This window comes from Babylonia areolata, chromosome 2 (genome assembly GCF_041734735.1).
Source record: "Babylonia areolata isolate BAREFJ2019XMU chromosome 2, ASM4173473v1, whole genome shotgun sequence".
NCBI classification, from domain to species: domain Eukaryota; kingdom Metazoa; phylum Mollusca; class Gastropoda; order Neogastropoda; family Buccinidae; genus Babylonia; species Babylonia areolata.
In genome coordinates this window covers 4,002,274-4,019,773 of record NC_134877.1, presented here as the reverse complement: position 1 = coordinate 4,019,773, position 17,500 = coordinate 4,002,274, and the positions used below count along the sequence as shown (strand labels likewise).

Genomic DNA, 17,500 nt, shown 5'->3' with positions numbered 1-17,500 from the left:
CCTCCCCCTTCCCCTTGCTGACATGGTTCATGAGACCGTGTGGTGTTTGATCTTGTGCATGCGTATGTGCACAAAGAAGGTTGAGGCACTAGCGAGTCTGCACAAATGCTGACCGGGGGACTGGAAAAAAAACACAACCAACAACAACAAACCCATCTCCACCCTTCACTAACCCAGATTTGAACCACAAGCCTCACTCGGACCAATGGGACTGAAGTCCTACGCTCCAACCACTTGCCAACAGTGGCCCGTCAAAGTGCAAATGAACTTCGAGCAAGTGTCTGACGGACTGAGTAAATTGGACTGAGACTGAGTGTTCATCTATCTCGACGTGGATTCTAAGAGAATGATTGGCGCGCGCGCGCGTTTGTGTATGTGTGTGTGTGTGCGTGTGCGTGCGTGCGTGTGTGTGTGTATGTGTGTGCGTGTGCGTGCGTGCGTGTGTATGTGTGTGTGTGTGTGTGTGAATGTGTGTGCGTGTATGTGTGTGTGTGTGTGTGTGTGTGTGTGTGTGTGTGTGTGTGTGTGTGTGTGTGTGTGTGTGTGTGTGAAGTGGATGCGGAAGACGGCGTGATTGGCGTGACATTTTCTGGGTGACGTTCAAGGGTGATGTTGAGGACAGAACCCGTGAGAGAATATACCTTGCGTGTTCTCCTTCCTCTTCTTCCTACTCCTCTTCCTCCTCCTCTTTCCTCTTCTTCCTACACCTCTTCCTCCTCCTTCCTCTTCTTCCTACTCCTCTTCCTCTCCTCCCGTTCCTTCCTCCTCCTCCTCCTCCTCCTCCTTCCAAGAGTATAATATAATTGATAATGCCGCCATCATTATCCTAGTGGCCTTCATTTGCCGTCATCATGACCCTCATAATCACCAACATCAATGTCGTCGTCAACATTTCTCCTCTTCGTCGTCGTCCTCCTCCTTCTTGTCGTCGCCATCATCGTCGTCAGTGTCACCACCACTTCTTCCACAATCATCATGATCACCGCCATCATCGCCACCACCAATATCTCAATTGGCACAGACTAACTTTCAACCCAACAAAGAAAAAAAGAAAAGAAAGAAAAATTGAAGAGCATCCGCCTTCCTCCCCTCTGCCAAGATAGACGATAGCGGTTGAAAGCACCGCTGAGAAGAGAGAGAGAGACAGACAGACAGAGAGACAGAGAAACAGCGAGAGACAGAGAGAGAGAGAGAGAGAGGATGATAAATAACGAGGTCAAACTCGATGTCGGGAACTGATAAAGAAGGTAACTCTCCAAAAATTCCTTGTGAAGGGAACGGCATCCCACGAAAATAACCTTCATTCTCTCTCTCTCTCTCTCTCTCTCTCTCTCTCTCTCTCTCTCTCTCTCTCATGTCTCTCCAGATGGAACGAGCAATTATTGCTCACTTCAGACAGGAAGCTGGTGTCCTTGTGTCTCTGTTTGAATGGAAAAGACTGGTGGTTAAGGGCATCCCTTTTTCTCTTCTCCAGGAGCTGGCGATGGCTTCATTCATTTATTTATTATTTTATTTTTATATTCAGGAAGTTTCGTGTTCTGTCGCCATTCAGTTGTGAGGTGGGTTTTGTTGTTGTTGTTGTTCTTTTTGTTTTGTTTATTAGGAGATTCTTTTTTGTTTTAATATCACGTAACTTGGAAAGAAATCAGTCTGTTCTCTCTCTCTCTCTCTCTCTCTCTCTCTCTCTCTGTGTGTGTGTGTGTGTGTGTGTGTGTGTGTGTGTGTGTGTGTGTGTGTGTGTGTGTGTGATTCACAATGCTTACTATGGGGTTTTGTTAGAAGTAATGAGGGGTTAAAGATAATTAAAAAAAATCGAATCAAAATAATCAAGTGAGAGAGACGGACGGGGAGGATAGAGAGACAGAGAGAGAGATACAGAGAGATAGACAGAGAGAAAGAGAGTGGGAGAGAGATATAGAGAGATAGATAGAGAGAAAGAGAGTGGGAGAGAGATATAGAGAGATAGAGAGAAAGAGAGAGGGAGAGAGATATAGAGAGATAGAGAGAAAGAGAGTGGGAGAGAGATATAGAGAGATAGAGAGAGAGAAAGAGAGTGAGAGAGAGATACAGAGAGATAGATAGAGAGAAAGAGAGTGGGAGAGAGATATAGAGAGATAGAGAGAGAGAAAGAGAGTGAGAGAGATATACAGAGAGATAGAGAGAGAGAAAGAGAGTGAGAGAGAGATACAGAGAGATAGATAGAGAGAAAGAGAGAGGGAGAGAGATATAGAGAGATAGAGATAAAGAGAGTGGGAGAGAGATATAGAGAGAAAGAGAGTGGGAGAGAGATATATATAGATAGAGAGAGAAAGAGAGAGGGAGAGAGAGAAAGAGAAAGAGAGAGTGAGACAGAAAGAGAGAGAGATAGAGAAGAGAAAGATGGAGAGAGAGAGAGAGTGAGAAATAGAGAGAGAGGGAGGAGAGAGAGAGAGAGAAAGAGAGTGAGAAACACAGAGATAGAGAGAGAGAGAGAGAGAGAGAGAAAGAGAAAGAGAGAGAAAGAGAGAAAGAGAGAGAGAGAGAGAGAGAGAGAGAGAGGATGAGAGAGAGTCAGACAGATAAACAGAGACAGATGAAGAATAAGACAGGGTCAGAAAGACAGAATATCACACCCTGAGAGAAGCAGAAATACACAGAGAGAGGGTGTGGGGTGGGGTGGGTAGAACAGAGAGAGAGAGGGGGGGGGGGATAGGAGCAGAGAGAGAGAGAGAGAGAGGATGAGAGAGAGTCAGACATATAAACAGAGACAGATGAAGAATAAGACAGGGTCAGAGACACACCCTGAGGGAAGCAGAAACACACAGAGAGAGGGTGTGGGGTGGGGTAGGGAGGAACAGAGAGAGAGAGAGGGGGGGATTGGAGCAGAGAGAGAGAGAGAGAGAGCGGGGGAAGAGGAACAGAGAGAGAGACAGAGAGAGGGGGGAGGAACAGAGAAAGAGAGGGGGGAGGAACAGAGAGGGGGGGGGGAGAGGAACACACAGAGAGAGAGAGACAGACATAGAGTCAGAGTGAGAGAGAGAATCATATAGAGGGGGAGGAGGGAGCGAATGAAAGAAGAGCAAGGCACAGACGAAAATAGAATAGAATAGAATAGAATAAAATAATAGAAACAGGCAGAGATTTATCCGCTGACACTGGTCTTCACGATTATTGAGTACGAAAAAATGAGCACTCAGTGAACTCTCTCTCTCTCACACACACACACACACACACACACACACACCATACACAAATTGAGACTTTTTATAAATGATCTGTGAGCACTTTACGATAAGCAGGGACAAGGAACACTCTCAGACTCTCTCTCTCCCACACACACACAGACACACACACACACACACACACACACACAGACACACACACACACACACACACAGAGACACACAGACACACACACACACACACACAGAGAGACACACAGACACACACAGACACACACAAATTGAGACTCTTTATAAATGATCTGTGAGCACTTTACGATAAGCAGGGCAAGGGACACCCTCACACACACACACACACACACACACACACACACACGAACTCACACACACACACGTACGCCTCCCCCTACACAGACACAGTCACACAACACAACACGTACACAATCCCCCCCCCCCTCCGAGCCCCCACCCCTCCCCTCCACACACACTCAACCACTCCCCACCACACAACACAGACACACACACGCACACACACACACACACACACACACACACACACTCACCATTCACACACACAAACACACACACACCCTCACCATTCACACACACACACACACACACACACACACACACACACACACACACACACACCCTCAACCCCCGCCCCCCGAACCAAACAACACATACCTCCACACCCACACCACCACCACCACCCACCCACCCACCCACCCACCCGACACAGACACACACAGACACACACACACAGACACACACACACACACACACACACACACACAGACAACAGCCACGCCCACCTTATAGATGATCCGCGAGTACATGAAGATGAGCAGACAGAGCGGGATGACGAAGACCACCAGGAACTGGCCCGTGACGTAGGCGAACTGCCAGTCGGAGGACACCAACGAGAAGCACACGGTGACGTTCACCATGTCCACATAGTGCATCACCTGTTGAAGCAAGGTGAATGAATGAATGGTTAGGACTCTTATCTACTAGCACAGAGTCTGCGCGGTTTTGACGATTACCTGCCAATATTGTGTCCGTGAGGTTAAAACGTTTTGGTATATCTGCCAATCTGATTGAATGACACAAGAAACGAATGATGAGCACCCAGTGGCAGCCGTCAGTCGGCTCTACCCAGGTAGGCAGCCTGTGGTGCAAATGTCCCCGTGTATGTAAAGCGCTTAGAGCTTGGTCTCTGACCGAGGATAGGCGCTATATAAGTATCCACATCAATCAATCAATACTGTGCCAATAAGGTTAAAACGTTTAGGTATATCTGCCAATATTGTGTCCATGAGGTTAAAACGTATAGGTATATCTGCCAATATTGTGTCCATGAGGTTAAAACGTATAGGTATATCTGCCAACAGTGTGTCCATGAGGTTAAAACTTATAGGTATATATGCCAGTAATGTGTCCATGAGGTTAAAACGTATAGGTATATCTGCCAATGTTGTGTACATGAGGTTAAAACGTATAGGTATATCTGCCAATATTGTGTCCATGAGGTTAAAACGTATAGGTATATCTGCCAATATTGTGTCCATGAGGTTAAAACGTATAGGTATATCTGCCAATATTGTGTCCATGATGTTAAAACGTATAGGTATATCTGCCAATATTGTGTCCATGATTTTAATACGTATAGGTGTATCTGCCAATATTGTGTCCATGATGTTAATTCGTATCGGTATATCTGCCAATATTGTGTCCATGAGGTTAAAACGTATAGGTATATCTGCCAATATTGTGTCCATGATGTTAATACGTATAGGTATATCTGCCAATATTGTGTCCATGAGGTTAAAACGTATAGGTATATCTGCCAATATTATGTCCATGAGGTTAAAACGTATAGGTATATCTGCCAATATTGTGTCTATGAGGTTAAAACTTATAGGTATACCTGCTGATTTTGTGTCTATGAGGTTAAAACGTATAGGTATACCTGCCGATATTGTGTCCATGATGTTAAAACGTATAGGTATATCTGCTGATACTGTGACTATGAGGTTAAAACGTATAGGTCTATCTGCTGATATTATGTCCATTGGTTTAGGACAATGTCAATATCCACATTTCTCCCCCTGTGTTCTTTCCATTCAGTTTCGTTCCGTAGACAAAATAAATCGTAAATTTGTTTCACTAACATTGTACTAAACACTCTACATTCGTCGCTTGTCAAGAGACGAGAAGAAGGCAAATCAAAGAGTGGAGGGGAAGAAATGTAGAGTATAATTATATTACAATGTTAGTAACCAATTTATAAGGTTTTCCGTCATATAAACGGAAGAGTACAGGGGGAGAAAACAATGCGGATATTGCCAGGACGATTATCTGCTGACACAGTGTCCGTGAGTGTCTGAGTTTGATTCCCCGTCTCGCTCTTTCTCCCACGTGTGACTGGCGAATCAACCTGAGCGTCTGGTCATTCGGATGAGATGATAGATCGTGGTCATGCGTGCAGCACGCACTTGGCGCACTGACAGGGAATGGTTCTGAAGTCTCTCCGTTGTCTTGGACTCGGGCTAGCATCCCATCGTGTAGCTGCCGTATGATGGTGATGAATTTTCTGGGACATCCGTACTTCGCCATGATTCTCCAAAGGTCATCTCTTCTAACAGTATCGAAGGCCTTGGTCAGATCGACATAGGTGGAGTAAAGGTCGGTGTTCTGTTCCTGACACTTCTCCTGGAGCTGCCTGGCAGCAAACACCATGTCAATAGTCCCGCGTTCTTTCCAGAAGCCACACTCGCTCTCTGGTAGGAGACCTTGTTCAAGGTGCGCTATGAGACGGTTGAGTGGCACTCTGGCCAGAGTCTTGCGTGCAACGGACAGCAGGGATATTCCACGATGGTTGTCACAGACCTGACGATTTCCTTTGCGCTTGTACAGTGCATGATGGAAGCGTCTTTGAAGTCCTGTGGAACTGCCTCATGCTGCCAGATGAGCTGGAATAGCTGATGAAGATTCTCAGTCAGCGCCATACCACCTTCTTTGTAGACCTCAGCTGGAATGGAGTCTGAACCAGGGGCTTTGCCATTGGATAGCAGACGGATAGCTTTCTGGGTCTCCTCCAAAGTTGGAATGGCATCCAACGACTCACTGACTGGCACCTGGGGGAGTCGGTCGATGGCTTCATCATTGACAAAGTCGATGAGATGTCAATGCCCAGAGCGAGGATGCAATCCATGGCGTCCTGTTACGGGTAGGGAGGCAGAAGACGGTGTTTGTGATAAGAAGGTCGTGCTCGGCACATGTTTGGAGAAGTAGTTGACCATTGCTGTTACAGTTGCCAACCCCATGCTTCCCAATCACGCCTTCCCAGGAGGTGCTGTCAGAACCAACTCTCGCGTTAAAGTCACCAAGAATGATGAGCTTGTCTGCGTTGGGAACAGTGGTGATGACAGCGTTCAGGTCCTCATAGAACTTGTCCTTGATCTCACCCGGGTTGGTCGTGGTGGGTGCGTAGGCGCTGACAATGGTGGTAAACTTCTTCCCGTTGCATATAGGGAGTTTCATCGTCATCAGGTGATCGTTCACTCCTTTCGGTGGGCCAGCCAGCTTGCCACCGAGGGTTGTCTTCACTGCAAAGCCAACTCCAGCCTCACGTCTCTCTTCAGGTCCGCGACCACTCCAAAAGAAGGTGTAGCCTGCGCATCGCTCACAGAGTTCGCCTTCTGCTGCCAGTCTGGTCTCACTTAAGGCAGCGATGTCGATGTTGTACCTGGCTAGTTACCTCGCAATGAGTGCTGTGCGTCTCTGTGGTCTGTCAGAGTCGCCTCTGTCCAGAAGCGTACGCACGTTCCATGTGGCAATGATCAATGGGGTGCTCCTTGTTTTCTTATTTCTTTCCTTTGTGTGTCGACCGCTTGAGTAGGGTCCTCGTCAGCCGCGGTATGCTGACTAGGGTGGTGTGGAGCAGGCAATGTTTAGGGCACCTTTTCTAGCCCCTTCCTCATGCCATGGAGGTGAGCAGTGCTGTCCTGAAGAGGGCTGCTCAGTCGCTCAAGGGGCTGCCGATCTCCACCGCTGCTCCAGTCGGTAAAAAACGACCCTATAGCCTGATCCGCCTGTGTGCAGGTCCGCAGCTACGACTGCCAGTGTACCCACACCTGTCGCTTCGTCGCTTGCCTGTCTTCACAGGGCTTGGGGAAAATGATGGTATGGGATGAAGGATGACTGATGACTTGCGCGATGACTTTGTTTATAGTGAGGAGTTGCGCACCGTCGACCTCACTCTCTTGTCCGAGACCGTCTGTATCCAGTGGCAAGATGAGGTCAAGACGACTGGAGATGGAAACGGATGCAGTGGATGACCAGGAGGTCCTATTTGCCTCATCCTGCCCTCAGCACTCCACAGGCTGCAACCGCCTTCCTCTCCGTTGAACCATGAAGGTTTCTTCCGCAGAGTCCGCCTGGATTCAGTCTTCACATGCTTGGGTAGACAAGCCCTAACTCACCGAGGGTTTGAGACCCGTCGGCTACCCTCACCTAGTTTAGCCAGCCTGTCAAAGCCGTTGCCCGGGGGTTGGGCGCTGCCGCATGCTAGCAGCTTCTTGGACCCATGTGTGAGAGCTGGGTGCCGGTGGGGACCAACAGAGGACGAACCACTCCCGGAAGAGCGTGACAAGCCCCCCCCCCCCCCTCTAGAGGTACTACCCCTCCCGTGCACCCCCTAACCCCCAAGTAGAAATCTACACTGGTAGGTACACACACACACACACACACACACACACACACACACACACACACATATATATATATATACATCTATCTATCTATATGGTGTATGCGTGCGTGCGTGTCTGTGTGTGTCTGTGTCTCTGTGTCTGTACTGACTAAGCGCGTGGTTTTAAGCCTTATGCTGCTGCAGCTAATGTAGCGTGCAACAATATTATGGATTAGTCCGATCGTCACACATTAAGGCCTCCTCGTGAACTGGAAATAGAAACGGAAATGGAAACGAACAGTGAATCTTGACGGGCGCAATAGCCGAGTGGTTAAAGCGTTGGACTTTCAATCTGAGGGTCCCAGGTTCGAATCTTGGTAGAGGCGCCTGGTGGGTAAAGGATGGATTTTTTTTTCCCGACTTCCCATGTCAACATAATTATGTGAAGACCTGCTTTGTGCCTGAACCCCCCTTCGCACGGTAAAGATCCTGTGATCCATGTCTGCGTTCGGTGGGTTATGGAAACAAGAACATACACAGCATGCAAACCCCAGAAAACGGAGTATGGTTGACTACTTTGCGGGGTAGAAACGGTCATGCACGTAAAAGCCCACTCGTGTACATACGAGGGAACGTGGGAGTTGCAGCCCACGAACGAAGAGGAGAAGAAGAAGAAGAAGAAGAAGAAGAAGAAGAAGAAGAAGAAGAAGAAGGAGGAGGAGGAGGAGAAAAAGGAGAAGAAGAAGGGGAAGAGAAGAAGGAGAAGAAGAAGGACAACAACAACAACAACAAGAAGAAGAAGAAGAAGGAGGAGAAGAAGAAGAAGAAGAAGAAGAAGAAGAAGAAGAAGAAGAAGAAGAAGAAGAAGAAGAAGAAGAAGAAGAAGAAGAAGAAGAAGAAGAAGACGACGACGACGACGACGACGAAGAAGAAGAAGAAGAAGAAGAAGAAGAAGAAGAAGAAGAAGAAGAAGAAGAAGAAGAAGAAGAAGAAGAAGAAGAAGAAAGAAGAAAGAAGACAGAAGAGAACACTGCAGCACCTGGGCGGTCTGAGCGATGGCTAGCATGGGCGAGGTGAGGACGGCGGCCGTCAGCCACATGACCAGCATCATCAGCAGCGCCTTGGCACGGCTCTCCGTGCCCGTGGCGTACTTCTTCAGGGGGTAGCACACGGCGTGGTAGCGCTCGAAGCTGACGCTGAGGATGATGAGGATGGAGGCCAGGCACACCATGTTCTCCAGGAACACCGTCAGCTTGCCTGCCAGAGCAGAAATAGATAAAGAGATAGATAAATGAATGAATGAATGAATAAGTAAAAAACTAACCAGCTAGCTAATTAACTAAAATCAACAAACCAATAAACAAACACACATATAAATAAACAAAGAAATAAATTAATGAATAGATAAATAAATAGACAGATAGGTAGACAAATAAATATATGAATAGATACATAAATAAATAGACAGATAAATAAATAAATAAACAAATAAAGGAATACAGGAATGGATAGAAGAATGAATGAATAAATGAAGGAAGGAAGGAAAAAGTAAATAAATAAATGAATAAACGAATGAATAAATGAATGAATAAATGATTAAATAAATAAATAAATACATAGATAAGTGAATAAAGAAAGAAAGAAAGAAAGAAAGAATTTGGAGAAAAAAAACCGTCGCGTTGTTGTTTTGTTATTATGTTCTCGTTGTTATTGTTATTGTTGTTGTTGTTGTCTCTGTTGCTGTTGTTATTGTTGTACTGTGTTGTGTTGGAAGGCAGGCATACCATGTTGTCCAGGAACATACACAGATCAGCTTGCCTGCCAAAAAAAAAAAAAAAAAAAAAAAATCCAAACAAAGCACGCGGCACTGCTGTGTTGTTGTCATATCATTGTTGTGTTGTGTTGTGCTTTGCCGTCGTCGTTGTTGTTGTTTTTGTAAGTGTGTTGTGTTGTTTCGATGCCAGGCACACAATGTTATCCAGAAACACCGTCAGCTTGCTTTGCAAAACGAAAATAGAAAAAAAAAAGAAAAGAAAATAAGTCGTACGTGGTATTGCGTTGAAGTTGTTGCAATTGTGTCCATTTGTATTGGGGGCTAGAAATACCCAAGTTTTCTGTCAGAGTGACATTTACGTGGCTTTGTTACATTGTTGTTATTGTATTGTATTGTACTGTATTGTACTGTATTGTACTGTACTGTGTACTGTACTATAATTATTGCATTGTACTGTATTATACTGCACTGCACTGTATAGTAATGGAAGCCAGGCACAAGCGTGGTGTCGTTACTGATGGTATTTTGTTCTATTCTGTTCTATTGTTATGTATTGTGTTGCATACAAGAACACTGTAATATCTCTAAAAGAGAAATGGATGACAGGTTTGCCGATAAAAGGCGAGATTGAAAATATCAAGTAAGTAAGATAATAATTATATATATATATATATATATATATATATATATATATATATATAGATAGATAGATAGATAGATAGATAGATAGATAGATAGATTGATAGATCATCCATTGAACAACAGTTAGTTGCATTACATTGTATTCTATTGTACTGTACTGTACTGTACTGTACTGTACTGCATTGCATTGTATTGCATTGTACTTTACTCTCAATCCAAAAGACAACAACAACAAACTTTCAACAAAGAGAAAATTGTGAAACATGGCCAGTATTCCTACAAGACGAAAGGACTACAGGTATTTTTGTAAGGAGATTGAAAAACAAAAAAAAGGAAACACTGTGGCTTTTGTGACATGCACGCATGGACCCTTTCTCAAACAAGAAATCTTGTTTGATGTTTAACAAAGAGAAGCCGGCCAACAGGGTCAGTTTGCTCACGCAACAACATACACGTATATGTATTCATTGTTAGAGGATGGAGCAAGTTGACTTTGGTTGAGTGTCGGTTGTTCAGTATACAGACACAGACATCTTATTAGCAAACATTGTTGTTGTTTTTATAAACGAACAGAAGTTTATTGTGCCTTAGAGTCTGCACAGACATGCGTTTCAGAAAAAAAAAGACCCGACCATTCAGCCTTCAAAAAGTCCAGCTTCAGAGACCTCGAAAAAGGGGGATAAAAGGACATTCTGGTGCATTTGTATGTTTCCTCGAGAAGTGTTGTGTTTTTGTTGTTACCTGTTCTTTGTTGCTCACATCTTTATAGGACGACGTTGTGACATACACTTCTCTATCTAAAGTTCGTGAGCCAATCTTATACAGGTTTGATATGATTAAATCTTTCACCGATAATATAGTAATCGTGTCTTGAAAAGTAAAAAAAAAAAATCTGCCTGCAAATAATCCACCTTGAAATACCATCCAAAAGGGGCTGAGAGGGGGAATAAAAGGAAATTCTGACAGGCACAGCACAGACAGTTTATAAGCCAGGAACTTAAGAAAGTTCTCATGGCTGAGTCATACATATTATTTGCTGGTTACTTATGTTATAAGTGTTCCAGAATCACAGCTTGCATTTCAAAATGTTCAGATGCTGAAACTTTCACGAAAGAGAAAAAAAGGACTATCTGATGACTTTTGCGACTTGTGGACACAGACAATTTTTACAAGCCAAGAAATGTTCCTATGCCTGAAAACTCGCGCACAAGGATTTTTTTTCTCTCTCCAGAAAGTATAATAAGTTTTCCTGCAGAATATATGTATACAGATACTTTGCCCGGAGGGTGGTCGGGGGGAGGATTTTTTTTTCTATTTTTTTCGATTTTAGCATTTGGCAGTCTCTCAAGACCTGACGAACACACTGTTCTATATGTAGGTCAGGCATTTGCTCTCCCCACCACCCCCACCCCCACCCCGCAGCCTCCGTATATATATATTTTTTAAAGAAGATGTTGTGTAGTGTATATAGATCAGTCCGCACGTTTTGGCGTCTACTTGAAACTGGAACTAGCTGAAATTTATCGTATATACAAATATAGATTTAAAGGACATTTTTTAAGTGATAGTTACGAGCATGAAGAATTAAACACGCGCGCACGTGAATGTGTGAGTGTGTGTGTGTGTGTGTGTGTGTGTGTGGAGAGGGGGGGGTTGCGTGGGTGTGTGGGCGTGCGTGCATGCGTGTGCAGGTGCACGTGTACGAGTGCGTTTGCTAAAAAGAGTGAAACTCCACATGAAACAAGAGCTTACTCTTCAGAAAAAAACAACAATTTTTTTGAAAGTCTGAGAATAAATAACTTAGAGCGCCAACAGAACTCCTGCAAACACGAAGAGAGACAGGAAGAAGGCACTCAACGATTTCTTTCAAAGGACGTGGGAGGGTGGGGGTGTTGGGGGGAGAGAGAGAGGCTAACAGATGAGATGTTTGTATTGGAATCCTTGAAAGACGTTGACGAAAAGAGAGAAGAAACCAAAACAAGACAACCGAGGATGGAAATCATGTCCATAGCATTTTCTAGAAAATGGTACCCATATATAAAAATGATGGAAGGCAACGAGGAGGAGGAGGAATGACAACCACGAATGTAACGTTTGTTCTTTAAAAAAAAAAAAAAAAATTCCTTTCATTTATTTACATTTTTTATGCAGTGGATATGACTTTATTTGTGGGTTTTTTTTTCTGTATAAAAACAATGTTGTGTTGTTGTTTTCCTGTTTTATAGTTTAGATAATGTATAATAACAAATAATATTATTGATAATTACAAATACAATTTTTGTATGTCCGCCTGTATGTATGTATGCATTCATTAAATGTTAAACTTGAATAAAAATGTTTATTTAAAAAAACAAAAAAACAAACAAAACAAAACAAAACAAGACAACCAGTTTCTTCGAATAATAGCACAGTTGTTAGCAAAAGCAAAAAAAAAAAAAAAAAAAAAAAAAAAAAAAAAAAAAAAAAAAAAGAGCATGTATGTATTATGTTTAAAACTCTCTCTATATATTTATGATTCCAGCTGAAGCCTACATTTTCTGATTTGTTTTCAATCAATGGTCAGAATCAGTCATGTCATATTGTTGTTAGTCAGAAACAAAAGTGGCCGCCCTTGTCACCTCATCATTTGTGTGTGTGTGTGTGTGTGTGTGTGTGTGTGTGTGTGTGTGTGTGTGTGTTCGTTCTTTAGATTAACGTCTTTTCACTGTAAGTGATATTAGACAAGGAAAGGAAAAAAATCGAGTGGGAGGAGGGGAGGCGGGGGGTGTGTGTGGGGGGGGGGGGAATTACTGTGTACGCATACGAGTAAGTGAAAGTGTGTGTGTGTGTGTGTGTGTGTGTGTGTGTGTGTGTGTGTGTGTGTGCGTGTGTGTGTGTGTGAAAATTATTGATTTAAGTTTTGTTTAAAAAATAAACAAAAAATCATAACAATATAACATATTTCTAATGAAAAACTAACAACTATAACAGCGAACCAACTGGACTGTTTAACAAGGAGTTGAAAAAGTCATACATTAGCAATGGACTGCTGAAGATCGTCAACACTGAAGATGATTTCAGTTCAGGGATTTGAGACTGTTAACATATCGCAAGTTGGTATATGATCGGCTGTTATGTGAGCACCACAGATGCAAGAAACATTACTGACATATTTTGTCCTGAAACAATTCATTTTCCATCTGCAGATTAGAGAAATGATTTGCCTCTTATGAAAATCATTATGGTAATGTTTTCCCATGAAACCATACATTTTCTTGTGTAAAATTCATGTAGTGAAAGCGATATATTTAAAAGTGGCCGCCCTTGTCATCTCATTATTTGTGTGTGTGTGTGTGTGTGTGTGTGTGTGTGTGTGTGTGTGTGTGTGTGTGTGCGTGCGTGCGTGTGTGTGTGTGTGTGTGTGTGTTTCTGTGCGCGCGGAAGTGCGTGTGTTTCCGTATTCGCGCGCGCGCGTGTGTGTGTTCCTGTGCGCGCGGGTGTGTGTGCGTGTTTACATAGCCAACACCACGCGACAACCCTCCACAGCGCATAAACAGATGTAAGTTTGAGAGAGAGAGAGAGAGAGAGGGGGGGGGGGGAGAGACTGGTCTCAGACTTCTTTTCACAATGTTTGTTTAACAGAGATCGATAAGCACGAGCAATAAAACAACAACAACAACAACAATAACAATAACACAGTGTCAATCTGAGCGTGAAAGGGATTAATCCAAATCTGTGTCTCTGGGGACAGTGGCCGCCATTATCAACTGCTGTTGCTGCGGCTATTGATGATGCTGCTGCAACGAACAGACTGTATTGATGAAGTTCTCTCTCTCTCTCCCCCTCTCTCTCTCTTTGTCTGTCTGTCTCCGTCTCTCTCTGTGTCCTCTCTCTTTCTCTCTCTCTCTCATATTACCCCCACTTACTTCAAAATGTCAACAGCATTCTTGTTCTAGTTCTTCTTGCCGTAAGACATGGCAAAATCAAGACAATAATTATTCAGATCCCGCTTAGCAGGATGTGACCAACAGCAACGTCGGACGTTAGTTGGCTAATAATCTCATATTGTATTTTTTTTTTGGTTGTCCATTTCCGACACACGCCGTACTGTTCCGTAGACACAGTGGACATGGATGCAGCGGACAGTTGCACTCGTTGTCTGTGCAAACAATCAGTACTTTTCCCGTTTTTTCTTTCATTCGCTGCTTAATACACTAGTATGTTAGGGAGTGGCTCCAAGATTTGTCCTTGCCTGTTTCGGCTTTATTAGAGAGAGAGAGGGGGTGAGAGACAGAGACAGACACAGGTAACTGTAAAGTTATTCCTTTGTTATGAAAACAATATTTATATAATTATGAACTAGTTGAAAATAAAACAGAATGTGCTGGAGTTACTGAGACCGGAGAGAGAGAGACAAAAACAGAGACAGAGACAGAGACGGAGAGAGAGAGGCATAGAGAGAGATACAGAGACAGAGAGTGAGAATGAGTAACACACACACACACACACACACACACACACACGCGCACACACACACACACACGCGCGAACACACACACACACACACACACACACAGATAGAGAGAGAGATAGACAGATAGAGAGAGAGATATAGACAGACAGACAGACAGACAGAGACAGTGACAAAGACAGAGACAGAGAGACGAAGCCAGAAACAGACAGACGCAAAGACAGCGAGATAATTATGTCACAATCAAAGGGAAGGTGGATGAGTTCACTCATCGAAACAAACAGGCTGTCTTCGATTTTTGACTCACTTGTGTAAACAAAGTGAGTCTATGTTTTAACCCGGTGCTCGGTTGTCTGTGTGTGTGTGTGTGTGTGTGTGTGTGTGTCTGTGTGTCCGTGGTAAACTTTAACATTGACATTTTCTCTGCAACTACTTTGTCAGTTGACACCAAATTTGGCATAAAAATAGGAAAAATTCAGTTCTTTCCAGTCATCTTGTTTAAAACAATATTGCACCTCTGGGATGGGCACAAAAAAAAAATTTAAAAAAATTAAGCCTAATTATATGCAAACTGCATTTACTGTTATATTTATATTTTTTGTATTCTCTAAACTTGGCACTTTGATCTGATATTCTGACCCAACAACTAGAGCAATCATTATTATCATTTTTTGTTCAAACAGGAACTTCTTTTGCTAAGCATGGAAGTTTTATTTATTTTGCAAACGTTTTGGTGCAGATAGTAAAAAAAGGGAAATTACTCTAATTAATGCTAGGGGAGTTAATTTGCTTGAAACTGATCTTTCTCATCTTAAACATTACATTTTGAAATGATACTCAATACATAAAAAGCTTGGATTAAAAAAAAAAAAGTGTATCACAAGTGAGTCTTGAAGGCTTTGCCTCTCTTGTTCTTGCATTTCTTTATTGTGCTTCGTTTCCTCCTGTTCTTTCCTTCTTTACTGTGTTGCTGTTGTTGCGGTGAAGACAATGACCGAGCATGAGCACAGGTATGGACGTGGACACAGTAATGACCACCTTGTCCAGACATCTGTCCACCTGTCTGACCACCTGTCCACACTGAGGCATCTGATTACGTCCTTCTATTAGTGCAGTGGTGGGGACGGAAGCTTCCTTGTCTGCCGTGTCTGACGTGTCTGCTACGTCGAGACACGGGGAGTTGGAGAGATTGGCTGGAGGGGGGTGGGGTGGGGGTTGGTGGGGGGGGGGGGCTGGGGGGGGAGGAAAGGACACTGGGGAGTGGATGTGGAGGAATGGGGAAAGAGAGAGTGAGAGAGAGAGAGAGAGAGAGAGGGAGGGAGGGAGGGATGGAAATATACCGCAGTCTATTTTCCTCCATCAGCTACGAGTTAGTCAGTCCAAAATTTAACTATGGAAAGAAGGGGTTGTAGCTCTTCTTCACTGAACACCTTGTTAAGATAAAAGAAAAGAAAGAAACGAGATAGATAGATAGATAGATAGAGAGAGATACAGAGAGAGAGAGAGGAGAAAGAGAGAGAGGGGGAGAGAGAGAGAGAGGGAGAGAGAGAGAGAGAGAGAGAGAGAGAGAGAGAGAGAGGATGCTCATGAATCTATCTGTGAATGCGCAGATGATTGAATAGTCCTGGATGACTGATGACTTGCGCGATGAGTTTGTTTAAAGTGAAGAGGAGTTGCACAACGTCGACCTCACTCTCTCGTCCGGGTCCACCAATTTCCAGTGGCATGACTAAGTCGAGACGACTGGAGGATGAGCACGGATGCAGTGGATGACCAAGATATCCTTTCGGTGTCTCATCTTGCTCTCTGCACTCCACAGTGCGTTGCTGTAGCCGCCTTCCTCTCCGTTGAACCGATAGGTTTCTTCCGCAGATTCTTCCGGATCCAGACTTCGCATGCATGGGTAGACACACCCCGGGGGCCAACTGCGTGGTGGCATGCACACAGCACGGTGGAGCTAGATGGCCGTCGGTGGCTCTCCTGAGCCAACACCCTTTTATGGATCTCCATAAGGGTGTCTAGCCACCCGCCTCACCAGTCCCGGAAGTGGGAGTGGCAAATGTAATCTAATCAGGAAGCCTGTTCAGGGGAAGGAGAGTAGAGATTGGAGAGAGTGGAGGGGTGAGGCGGGGGTTGGAGGGGCATGGGGGAGGATGGGGAAGGTGGGGGTGATGGGGGAGGGAGGCGAAGGTCATGTATAGCCCCCCCCCCCCCCCCCGCCCCCCACACTCTCACGGGGGAGGCGGCAGCATTCTTCTTGTTCTTGCGTTCGTTTACTTATTCATTTATTTATTTACTTTATCTATATATCATCATTATTGCTATTCATATTGTTAATCCTTTTTTTTCTCAATATTTTATTCCATTAAAAAAAAATCTATTTGTTTATGTATTTTCGTTTCATTTTATTTCATGTTTTTCATTCTATCTAACTTCTGTAATTTTCTTAAAAAAATGTATTCTCTCGATTTATTTATTCATTAATTTACTGACTTAGCCATGCAGCTATGGCCCGCCGCCCACCCCCGCCGCCCACCTCCTACCCATACTCGCCAACTAGCCCCTTCCCTCTCCTTCTCGCCCCCACCTTTTTTGTTTGTTTCACTGAATTCTTCGTCGTAGTAGAAATGTATGTACGTAATTGTGTTTGTTTGATTGCTTGATTATTTATCATTCTTTTCCCTCCTTTTTTTTTTATAGGGGTGTGGGGTGTGTGGTGGGGATTTGTTCGTCTTATTTCATTCAATTTGTCGACATGGTGAAAATGGAATTTCTTT

The 17,500-nt window shown here is 44.0% G+C and overlaps 1 protein-coding gene across 1 annotated transcript in view; it reads right to left on the bottom strand.

Annotated features, from left to right (window-relative positions):
- The window catches only part of LOC143295986 (galanin receptor 2a-like), a 117,622-nt gene that overhangs the window by 4,406 nt on the left and 95,716 nt on the right, over nucleotides 1-17,500 (bottom strand). The window contains 2 exon segments of the mRNA XM_076607713.1: nucleotides 3,977-4,129; nucleotides 8,897-9,114. Of these exon segments, the coding sequence (XP_076463828.1) occupies nucleotides 3,977-4,129; nucleotides 8,897-9,114 (371 nt within the window).